Raw genomic sequence first — 12,158 nt, 5'->3', positions numbered from 1 at the left:
AGCTTCGACTGCGAAGAGTATTCAAGGAAAAATTGTGAAACAAGTAGAACTCAGTTCGTTCCATATTGTAAAAAGTAAGCCAATTGCATACTTGGAATAAGTATTGAAATATTGAAAAACCATTGAATTTGGCGAACGATACGTTGAGCGACACGGTATAAAATTTCGTACGGCACCGGTTGTTTTACGATGCTTTTAAGGATCCGCAGTCTAGTTATGACATTCGGCGTTAATGGGTTCTTCTTTCGCCGCGCGGAGAAAAAAAAAGAACTTTCTTAGACAAAGGAAGAGAAAATCCGCGAGGTTAAAAGGGGTGTCGGTTGACGTCGTAAATCGTCTCTCCCCTGAATTTATGCGTAATCTACGTTGACCTACGGCGGACGGTTTAATGTTGCAGAGTTATGCGTTGAGGATGAACAGGGCGAGTGCCGGCGCTCGCGCGCGCCTATTACGATACAAGCTCGAATCTGCATACAGGACGTTCACACCGATATCAAACAGCAATTTGCTCGTAACTGGACAAAAAAAAAGTCGACAAAAGGGGTTCCAGGGTTTTATACGCGGAGTCGCGATGATCTAAAACCAAACATTTTCAGAGTGAGAAATAAGTTACAAATGAAGACGGTAATCTTAATCCTCGTATCGGTAGGGCCTGTAATTTTCTTCGCGTAATTACGGAAAGGCCCGGTGTTTATTGAAAACCGACTTGAGTCATGAAGTCCCGGGCTCGTTAGGTTGTTCGCTCGATTTAGAGCGAGCACTAAATCTTCGGGACTTCGGTGAAGCACTCGTGCTCCCGTCACATTTAGGCCAACGCGTAGGATTTGCCTCTTGCCGCAGAAATTTTAGATCGCGTTATCAATCGTCTGTAATTGTTTCTCGAATCAACTTCGAATCACTTCGTGCTATACCGTGCAGTCATTGTGACTGTCTTTTATGCAAAGAGGATATTATACAAAATTGTTTAAAATTAAAACATTCCTTACGGAAAACGTGGAACAGTAATGCAATTAATTTTTATTAATATACGCGTTTACTTGCTGTTTAAGAACTTGCAAATCCGAGAAGTATTATTTACGATGTAGTCTATAGAGAACTACCAAAATACGGTACAATATTAGAGGCTCCATATGGCAGCATGCCAGCTATCTAAGAGACATAATTTGCATATGCGAGACGGTGAAAAAGGAAGCGATTCGACAAATATGTTAAACTGGTCTGCTTGGGAGCGTGTTAACCAACAACTCTTCGAACATAGCGCACCGTCGAGAGGGTGGGAGCCGTACGTGCTGTCGCCGGCGCGCGGAAGAGAGGCGAGCGGATGGAGCACGCGTGTGCACGCGCCCGATGGCGAGGCAGACGGGCGAGCGGCGTGCGGCGGGTTACGGTTAGGAGGAGCATAACCGACCTAGCCCAATCTCGACGACCCACGCGAGTCCCAGCAAGGGAGTAGCCGCGTATAACGCATTCCCCGATGAAGCCGGGGCACAGAGGAGGCCGACATGCAGACGAGGGAAAAGAAGAATGAACCGGCCGGGGGGAAAGAAAAAAAAAGGAGGCGAAGTGGAAGACCGGGGTACCGGTGTGTGCTGTAAGAGTTAACAGGGCCGTGCGTGGGTCACAATGCCCTCGGGCTACGAAATCTCTTTCTTCGTCTTCGTCTTCGCCCTCGCCTTCGTCTTCATTTTCGTCCTCGTCTTTTTCTCTCTCTCTCTCTCTCTCTCTCTCTCTCTCTCTCTCTCTCTCTCTCTCGTTTGCTTCCTTTTTCCTCCCTCGTCGTCCTCGTCGTCCTCGTCGTCGTCAGGTACGTTCCTCGACTCGTTATGGAAAGCATACGGGATATTGTTGCTCGTATATATGGAGAGTACGAGGGAAGCGCGCCGTGCTTGTACTATGCAGATGATTCCGCGATATGGGCTATTCATTGTGAGTCATTTAAGAGTTTATGCGGTGGGTACGAGCCACGGTCGCGTACCGCGCGATATGTTATTATATTGCGTATCGAAAGGTCCGCCGCGATGGTAACGCATGCGCCGTTGCGCCGCGCTCGCTCGCTCGCGCACCACCGATCCGTAGCTCGCGGTCCTTCGCGCCGTCCGCGACGGGAACACCGAGGCGGCTCCGTCGCGATGGAATATATAACGAGTGCAGGTGGATGGGCCCGGATCCCCCGTGTCTTTCGGACTTTTCATAGAAAACCACCCAAGGAACCGCTGAGTTATGATTCTGGACGGGCAACGGACGCTTATGAATTAAGGCCAGCGATTCTAGGCGCCGGAGCGAACGAGGAACCTGCGGCGATATTTATTTCCACGCGGCTTCGTGTTCAGAAATAGTCGAATTTGAAGACGGACTTTTCTTTTTGGTTTTCTAAAACCAACTTCGACGTTCCGAGTAGACTAACTAATCTGTTCACACTTTATCGACCTATAAATCGGCTTTTCTCCCCCGATCGGTAGCCTGCGACTCAGTTGCCATAGTAACCCTTAATCTGTTATCTATTATTGAGATAAATGTGTTAAATTGTCCTACAAGCTTCAATATTATTATATAAATTGCTAAGTATTAAATACCTTTCGCAATTAACTCCTTGCACTATAATAACGAGTCAGACTCGTGATTTCATGCATGACCTACTAAATACGAGTATTATTAATTTATTTCGAATCGAAATCAAATTGAATTATTCTGTTATCGAAGCACAGAGACGAAGATAAATAAAGACAATATAAGAAATAGGAATTGTTTAGTCCTATTAAAGGAAATATTAAGAACGAATAGAGGGAGATGCTATCGTCGGGATTTTTCAACTATCCAAACTGCTTCATACTCGTACTTGTATTTAGGTGTTCTGATTAGGTGCAGCAACACCTGTTGCCTGTTGGGTAAACTCGGTTTAACATATTATCTCGTTGTCCTTCTTAATGATTAGTTCTAAAACGCTCTAAGAAACATTGCTTTTAAATGTAACAATTAAATTATCGATTCTTTACCGAACATTAATTATTACAATAAATGCGTTTAACATTGATTAATGCTTCGCTGTACTGTGTACCCAGTGTTGTACCATTGTCTTCACGGTTCTAACGATTAGAACCTCTACGATCGTAATAATTTCTTAGAAGAACGCGAAAATGATTTATTACGAAGATATTACACACGATCAATTAAAACTAAACGCTTCATTGTAGATTGAACGTATCTATGTCACAAATGATTATGACAGATTACAGCCAGTGAAAACGTACGATGATGTTAAAGATACTGTTATACTGCAGACAATTTCTATGTTGCATACAAGCTCCGTTGGTCTAGTTATCGCAATCTATGAATGAACGTGAACGAGAACATAGATGAAATATTGTCTCGTTCCACCGGAGAAATTATCGAGGACGACAGGGGGTTAAATATTGACGACAACGGGACGGGATCTTAAATCGATTTAAAAGAACGGAATAACACGCGCGCTTACCATATTATTACGAACGATCTGTCAGCCGAGTCGGACTCGTGAAAGTTGTGACAAGTGATTAATACCGCGGCCGAGCACGATAATACTGAACTTTGAAAAGACCGCGCGCGCGTCCGTGTGTGGGTCGAACGAGCTCGCCCCGCAAGCCAATGTATCATGTTTAACACCGTAAGCCAAGGATCAAAGTTCCAAAGTAACAACAGCGTGTTAAGGCTCTGGCGGGCATTAGAAAACACTTGTCATCGGGGTACACCACGATCAAGGTAATCAGAACGACGAGAGCGCGCGCGCGCGTGCGCGGCCCTTACGTAATTCCACCGGGAATCGGACAGAATTTAACGAGGCTGAAGGAGAGAAGAGGCAGGACCGGCCGTGGCATATAGCGGAGAGCCGTGTTTTCCCCGGCGGGAATCATGCGCCTCCGCCGGGACTAACATTTTCTTAAAGGAACACGGATAGAGCACGCTAGATAGTCTCTACGCGGCCGTACCGGCTCTTTTGTAGAGTATCGATGAATAAACAGGCAGAGTTGCGATAAAACGCCCGGAGCCCCACGGTGTTCCCGCCGAGTTATGCATGCGAAAGACCAAGGGTAAATGACGGAGGTGGCAGCGTTGATGATGGTGCTGATGCAAAACATGATAATAATAATGACGACGTAGACGTCGTCGGGAATGAAACGGACACGCGTCTTCTGCCCCGCGCGTCCCGCGTTTTCTCCGAGTTTCATGCGGCGGCCCAGTCCCCCGACGCGCCTGCTCTCGACGATCTCGGCTAGCGGAATGAACACGCGATGATCGGCCCCTTGCAACCCCCTCTACCGTTCGAGCACGGCGAAGTCGGGGGAACCATCATTATCTCTATCTAATTCACCTGGTCGCGAGACTTTGGGCAAAGGAATAATTGGAAGGGAATAAAGGAGCCGCCGGAACCCCTCCAGCTACCAATACTCGAACCGACTTGCATCGTTCACGTGACCATCGGCCCTCTTTCGGATTATAGTCTGTCAAACCAAAGAGATATCTCCACTGAAATTAATCTGCGGCCAGAAGAAAGCTACCCTGTTCGCCAAACGAACGGTTAAAAAGTGATTACCCGTTTACTTAGAGCTTTCGTGACCGACGATTTCGGGGCGGCCGCGGGCCCCAGGTCCGCTGAACAGGTTTCGTACGAATCTCCGTGACAGAACTTGCGAATATCGCATGTCTCAATCGTTGTCTTGTTCCGTAATATGCTCGCTTGATTTCTCCCGAATTGATTCTACAATTTTTAGACCGAATCTAAGACGGTCTTCTGAGACAGAGTTGGTAAAATAGAAAATATCGGTGAAATAGAATAATTTCTGCGGGCTGAATAATTACTATACTTGTGGTTTCTTTTCGGGCATTATTAACTTCGTATACAATTTCTTGTTATAAAATAAACCAAGTAAAAGAATGCAAAATTCGACTCCACTATTGTAGTATACAACACGCGTTATTTTTAGGGATTGGTAGATTTCACGTTAAACTAAATATTTGTCTGGCAAAAATTACAATCGCGTTCCCTGTCGCGAATAGATTACCCGAAATATGTTGATAAAGCGCTGCTTAAAACAGTTTCCATGGATTTTGCAGGAGGAGTACAGCCAACGCAGACGCCTATCCACTCCCAGCGGCAGTCCGAGTCCGCCGAGACCGACGAGGCTGTCAAGATCCACGGGTACACTGACCAGAGACGAGGAAACCTTTTGCGACTCGACGCACACCCTCACCAGGGAGAATCAGGGCCAAGAAGCCGAACGAAAGGGCTGGTTCAAGTCTTTGTCCAGGAAGAATAAATCGAATATGAAGGTGAGTTCGTTTCACTGGGCGATCGAAACTATTCGCCTAAAGATCCAGGTATTTGGGTCAGCCAATTAACACGTTCGTAACGCGTGCGTTTTCTTAAATGTAATGCTCGGACGAGATAATTGCCGGTGTCGTTAATTTTTCGTTTGGCGAAACGAGCGCTGTAATTACGATAACTAAAGCGTGTTGCAACGGTTCGGAATTACTGAACTGCGGATCGGACCTCGTGCGTCGAGCGTTTATTATGTATGAAACATTCGTCTGGTTTGGTATTGCGAACGGGTACGTGAACGGATTTTTAATAACGGCGAGCGACGTAAATTATTCTTGCCCGTGACATCATTCATCCGGAACGGTTCTATAAAGTAATCAAATTCAGCAAACGTATCCGCGAGACTCGCTCCGAAATTGGTAGCGAGTGGGCGATGCTTTTTTTATAGAGAATGGTCTCTGGATACTTAAACTTTGTTGCATGCATAATGCCGCGATAAATGCCTACGCAGTGACGGGACACGTTAGCGCGAAAAATTAAAGATTCCTTCGCCAAAAATGGCGATACCCTGCTGCAGCGAGCGCGTTTCTTGCGCACGAGGCGCAACGGCCGAATGGGAGTTTGGAAAATTTTCGATGCAGCCTCGGTTCCCGATGGTTAACCCCTTGTCCTACGACTCTTTTCACGCTGCGTTGATTAGCACTTGTTTATCCTTAACCCTTCGCACTCGAGTGGTGACTCTGAGGCACCGCTAAAATTGTTACAGCGCGTTCGAAAATAATTTTTATATTATGCAAAATTAGATTTTATAAATTATTAAAAGTATAACTATAATTTTGTCATATAAAATTGAAACGCTATATGTCAGAAAAGTTATTTTAGAATTACAGTTATAATGGCTTCGAGTGCAAAGGGTTAATATTGTCCTTAATGAAACCAGATAATTCTAGTTACTTCTGTCTTGTCTTTATTCACTCCCGTTTCTAGACTTTGATAACAGAAGGATTCAATTTGATTTCGATTTAGAAGAAATTAATAATATTCATTTTTAGCAGATCTTGCGTGATACCTTTGTCACGAGTCTAACTCGTTATTATAGTGCAAGGGGTTAATCAATATCAACCGAAGAAATGTTAACGAAGTACTTACCCTATTACTTAGTTATTTATATAATACATGTCCGCTATGCAATTTATTTACGAAACTGGGTACTCCGTGGATTCTCCATATAAAAACATGTCGGCAAAAAACAATAACATTTCTTAGCTTAGAACCCGTTTCCGAGGAAATCGAGTTCGAAGATTTATCCAACAGATCCTCCTATTGAATAGCAGTCGGCTGACTTGTCTGACCATGACTCGCCGATTCTACTTCTCCTGGATACTAATGCACGCGAACCCGACAAGTTTTCAAACTTGACTCTTCCACAAACGGAGCGCCGCACGAACAAATTCGATTCTTTTTATTCGATTGACTTTTCCGTGTGGAATCGTCTCGTTGCCGGCTGTACCGCGCGCGATTCACGAGACACCGTTGTACACGAATACCAAATTTTGTTTCAATTTGGACGAAGCGTATAATATTAAACCTTTTAGGTACGCCAGGATTTTGCGCAAATAAAGTTTTTCGTAACTAAATTACGATTTTCTCTTAATATATATTTTTTCCGGATATCTATATGTATATAGTACTAATAACATATATTCTTTTCTTAATATATTGTATATACACACTTTCACTTGAATTGTTTGCTTTAATAAATAATAAAACGATTGAGTAAAGCACGAGCCATTCGCGAAAGCCACTATAGTGGCGCGTAGTATCTAAAAGGTTAACAGCTGTTACAAACCTGTAAAAGCTAGATTAACGAATAGAAAAGTTAGCCGCGGGAGCATCGTTCGATGTCATAACATCGGCAAGAGAGAAGGAGAAGACAGTGTGATATTCGGCGACGGCTTCGAACGCGAGAGCGCGTCGTGCCGGCGAACACCGCGATGCGGCTCCTCCGCTCGAAACTGGAATAACTCCGAAGCGGCGTATTTTTGTGAATCGCATCCGATAACGAGCGGGACGGCGGATCGTGGTTCCGGTTATCGAGTTCGCGGCGAGCCCGAGTGAGCCGGTGCATTCATCAGTCAGAGCGCGCAGGGTCGCTACGGAGCGGAGCCATTAGGCTAGTACAACCTCCAATTACCAGTTTGATTAAATGCTTAACTAACTCCGCGCTCTGTGGTTTAATTTAATCGCGAGATTAAGTGCCGATCAGGGGCTGCCTAGCTTAACCATCGGTCCGCGGAATAATCTCTGTCAGGGACCGATTCCGATCCTCTAGCCGCTTCGATAGGCCGTTCGGGATGATTGCGTGCGCGTGAATCTCGCTGTGGACGATGATCTATCGGATGAGCCGATGCTCCGAGAAAGAAGAGAAGAAGAAGAAGAAGATGCTCGTGAACAAGGAGGCGAAGGAGGTGGAGGAGGTGGAGGAGGAGGAGGAGGAGGAGGTGGATCATGACTCATGAAGGCGCCACGGATAGAAACGAGCCGGGAAGCCGGGATTTTTCTCCTTTCTACGCGAAGAATACACCTTTGTGCTCGGCTTTATTGTATTTCGTGTACTCGGTCTTTCCAACCGCCAAGAAACCGCTCGTTTTTCCTCGCCTTTCTCTCGTTCGCCGGCGATCACGCCGACGATAGACAGTGTTTCCCTCTCGTGTTACCACCGGCGTTCCCGTTTCCACGTTGCCCGGCATTTTTCCGGGTACCGGGTGACCGTTACCGTCGCGATAATCGCCGATTTCGTTTGTTTCAGGCGGTGGACAAGAAGCCCAGGATACCGGAGAGCGAGATCCTGACCACCGGCACCGAGGACGAGGAGGCCTCGTCCGCGCCCGAACGGGTCTCCGTGCAGAAGAACTTGCGCTTCTTCGGCGACACCGATCAAGAATCCGTTTCGTCCAATAGAGATCGCAGGTGAGCAGAAGCGTCATCTTTGTTCTAAACAATCTTCTTTCGACTTGTATCAACCGAAGAAGTATTAACGAAGTAAAATGGTTATTAATTAATGGAATTAATTATTAAATTATAATTATTATTGAATTTAAAAGAATAAAAAGAAATAATTATTAAATTTAATTATTAAAGAATGGTTATTACTCAATTATTTATATAATACATGTCCGCTATGCAATTTATTTACGACACTATGCCGTCCGCACGTATAACCTAGATTTTTTCGTGTCCCGCCGATGGAACCGACTTACATAATTTCATTTCTTCTGGACAAGATGTCCGCACACTCATCACGTATAATTGCGTCTTCTTTTTCGTTTGCCATTGTCGAAGGGCACGGGTTTTTATGAAATCACAAAGTAGCTACGTCTGTAATTTACTGTTAGTTAAACCGAACACGCAATATTAACTTTCGTTTAGTTTTCGCATGGCACCAACGTGGAGCCACCGGACGTCATAGAGTTAATACTAAACCTACCGAACTCGAACAATGCTTACGCGTTTTGCTTTAGAAGAATGGCAAGTCTGGATTTATTTAAACTTTCTGCCATTTCCTATTATAATTTATGCTTCAATCGTGATATCCATTTAATAATTTTAAAATTTTAAAAGAAAAAGCGTAGAATCGGTCATTTTGACCGAATTTGTAGGTTTAGTGTGAATTTTCAATCAAGGGGTCGAAAACAGTTATCGTATCGGTTTCGATTCTTGAAACGGTTATGGAGAGAACCGAAAAAATCTCGCGACTACTATGCTTATGCATAAACTGGGGATTTTATACGTTTATGGCTGAAATCAGTAGCTAAAGTGTAAAATTGTGAAAACATAACAAGAACTCACTGATGTCGTTACACAGTCTTCAAGTTAACAAAATTATTAGAAGAAACAATTTGTTATTATTTCATTCGCTTATCTTGCAAACGATGTGGGCCATTTTTATTTTGCACGAAGATCCTCAGTCTAATTATAAGATATGTCGATTCCAGTTTATATCGGTTTCTGATACATACTCGTTCACCGTTCCAGAAGCAAACGAGCCGACGACCACGCTTGTTCAGGGCGTGACGTAACGACCTCCAGCCGCCATGGTTTGGGAATTCTGTCGCCGCCCCGGAAACCACCGAGACTCGCGGAGAGCGCGTTGTCATCCGGCGAGAGTACAACAGGGGACAGCAGTCAACAGAGTCAGAACTCCCAGAGATCGCAGAGATCTGTTGTATACCTCCATGCTGCTACAGGTGCGTCAAGCTTGATCACTTATCGGCAACAAGTCTGCTATTTTTAAGATTAGTTAACCCTATGAAGTCAAAGCTATTTCAATTTTAAATCGAAAAGGTTTTTCTAACCTATGGTACATCCGTTTTATACGGTATAAAAGAAAATTATAGAGCTTCTCTTAGTCTACAGTTCAGTCGTTAAAAAGCGGATTGACAAACTCCGGTAAATAAAGTGTTAAACAAAGGGTACCATACTTTAATATTCTCAGAAAATTACTAATTCTATTCGCAATGACAAAATGTTTAACGGTGCTGTGTGCGTTTCTAGTGGGCGAAATACCTGGTCCCAATGAGAGACGCAGAGCGGCGAGCAGAGAGGAACTGAATCGACCCTTGCAGTCGCATACGAGAACAGTGTCGAGGAGCGTAAGCGTTCTCGCGCCCTGGAAGCCGAGACACTACAGGGAACCGTTCGAGATCAATTACGACCAACAATTGCATCCAAAGTCAATGGCGACCATGAGACGCAGACAAAGAAGTCGCGAGACGCTCAGTCGCCGTGGAAAAGACGCCCGTCGAAGCAAAGATAATCTCTCGAAAACTGGTAAACAATGCTGAACTTGTTAACGAGACTGCACCGTTTAATAATATACAAGGTGTCTGAAAAGTTACTCGCAATCGATGATAACAATGATCTCGAAAACGACCATCGTATTCCGATTACGAGCGACTTCTGGGACACCCATGTACAAGCTCTGTCCGTAAGAATAAATCGATACGCTATATTTGATGCGGAACGTTTTCCATTTTCAGGCACAATCAATCGCAGCACGTTGAAATCGAAAGACAAGCAGAAGGTGGATAGAACCGTTTCCACGGAATCGTTGGCCACTAAGTCACGCAGCGTTAACTCGAAACCAGAACTAAGCAGGTCCACATCTGTTCCACGCGATCCGAACAAGAGCGCGGGATGGTTCAAGCTGAAGAGCAAGAAGTCCCGGGCTTGAAGGGGAGGCCATTGATCAATGCTAGTCTTGAGTTTCATAAGTAATTCGTTAATTGTAAGGGTTTAATTAATAATAAACGTGTCGTCGTACCACCGCCGTTCGCGGTGAATAACTGTACGGAACTAATATTACCATTTTTGTTCTGTATTCCAATGTGCAATGAAAGGCATCGAGGTACGGAAGAATTAATGATAATCTTATTAACCGAAGTGAAAATTATTCGAGAATCTTCCTGCGCGATTGTAACCGGGGGCAATGTAAACGTTTAACTGCGTTCGGGAACCGCTGGACTTACCACGTTCGAACTTTTATCGCAAACAAATTGTGACCAACGTGCACATTCGTAACAAAATGTAAGATGTACCGTAATGTAAGCATGTTCTGTGTTTCTCTCTGATTAAAATTGAATAAAACCTAGGAGAACGATTTTATTTCTAAAATGTTGCCCGCAGAAATCAGTTACGATTGGATGTTGTTCGAATTGAACGGATTATAAATTTCTGTACGAATCTTATCGTTGAAGATAGGATCCTCCTTCGATAATCGAGCCTTCTCTCTGCCAAATTTAACAAATTAAATTTGTTGGGCGAGACGAGAACGCGATCAGAATATCATTCACTGATCTTTTCATAATGAACATGTTTATTCGTCGCTTAACAAGTGTTCGTAATCGCATTCCAGTAATTAAAAACAAGCATTCCGTGCATTCGTTCGTGTAACAAAAGAAAGTGAAGCGTGTGGTTTACAAGGAAAAAAAAAAGTAAAAAAAAGAACAGAAGAAATTAACTTTATTTCACCGTGAATCAGAGTGCCATTTCCGTTTCTATTAAGTGTACACACATTGTTCCAAGATAAATCAAAATTTCTAAATGTGCAAGGTATTTTAATCTACGAATGTAACAAGGTAATATCGCATTAAGATTAAGCTATAGTGTAATAGCGCGAAAATAAAATATTTTTCAAATTGTGTTCGCAATGGATTATGTTGCGCAAGTGAATAACTAGCGATTATGTATTATTTTTAAATGTTTCATTGTGCATAGATCGACCTGATCTTACTTACATATACTAATTGTAAATATTTGTAATAATAATCCTTATTTCTAACTATCTTCACTCTTTGCTTTATTGTGTGTCTCCACTTAATCTTTCTCTTCAGTTATCAATAATTAAAAGCCGCAGCCTTTGTCACGGAAACGATTTATTTTATGAGAATATGGTATCGATGGAACAGTGAATGATTCCTACGGAAAAGAAAAGAGTTTCATCTGTTATACTGTAATATACCACCATCTTTATGGAATTTTTTTTTACAACGTGAATTGTCAACTGGACCACCAGCAATTTTCACTTCCTCTATTTGGTGCTACTTGCGTTATATGTATATATGTGAACTGTTACATGTTTGCATGTAAATATAATGGATATATAGACCATTTGTATCGATTCTTCAATAAGTATGTATTAACTATTAACATAGTTTTTATTTTATCATATATGTAAGAGAAAGTGTTGAAATGCCTAAAGATGGAAGTGTCAGAATAAACTATATTTTGTAACGCAATAACTAATTTGAAATAAATAAATATGTAAGCACGGTGTTCCATATGTTACTCTGTGCTGTGAGTATAA

At 43.2% G+C, this 12,158-nt stretch overlaps 1 protein-coding gene across 3 annotated transcripts in view; it reads left to right on the top strand.

The window, feature by feature from the left end:
• The window catches only part of Blo (bloated), a 161,879-nt gene extending 150,242 nt beyond the window's left edge, over positions 1-11,637 (top strand). For all 3 annotated transcript variants that reach the window (XM_078196456.1, XM_078196455.1, XM_078196457.1), the window contains 5 exons: positions 5,089-5,304; positions 8,103-8,263; positions 9,329-9,540; positions 9,848-10,123; positions 10,333-11,637. In XM_078196456.1, the coding sequence (XP_078052582.1) occupies positions 5,089-5,304; positions 8,103-8,263; positions 9,329-9,540; positions 9,848-10,123; positions 10,333-10,526 (1,059 nt within the window). In that variant the 3' untranslated portion in view covers positions 10,527-11,637. The remainder of the gene's footprint in view (positions 1-5,088; positions 5,305-8,102; positions 8,264-9,328; positions 9,541-9,847; positions 10,124-10,332) is intronic.
• The last annotated feature ends 521 nt before the right edge of the window (positions 11,638-12,158 follow it).

The sequence above is a fragment of the Augochlora pura genome, chromosome 2 (genome assembly GCF_028453695.1).
Source record: "Augochlora pura isolate Apur16 chromosome 2, APUR_v2.2.1, whole genome shotgun sequence".
Lineage (NCBI taxonomy): Eukaryota > Metazoa > Arthropoda > Insecta > Hymenoptera > Halictidae > Augochlora > Augochlora pura.
This window is presented reverse-complemented; position numbering and strand designations above follow the sequence as displayed.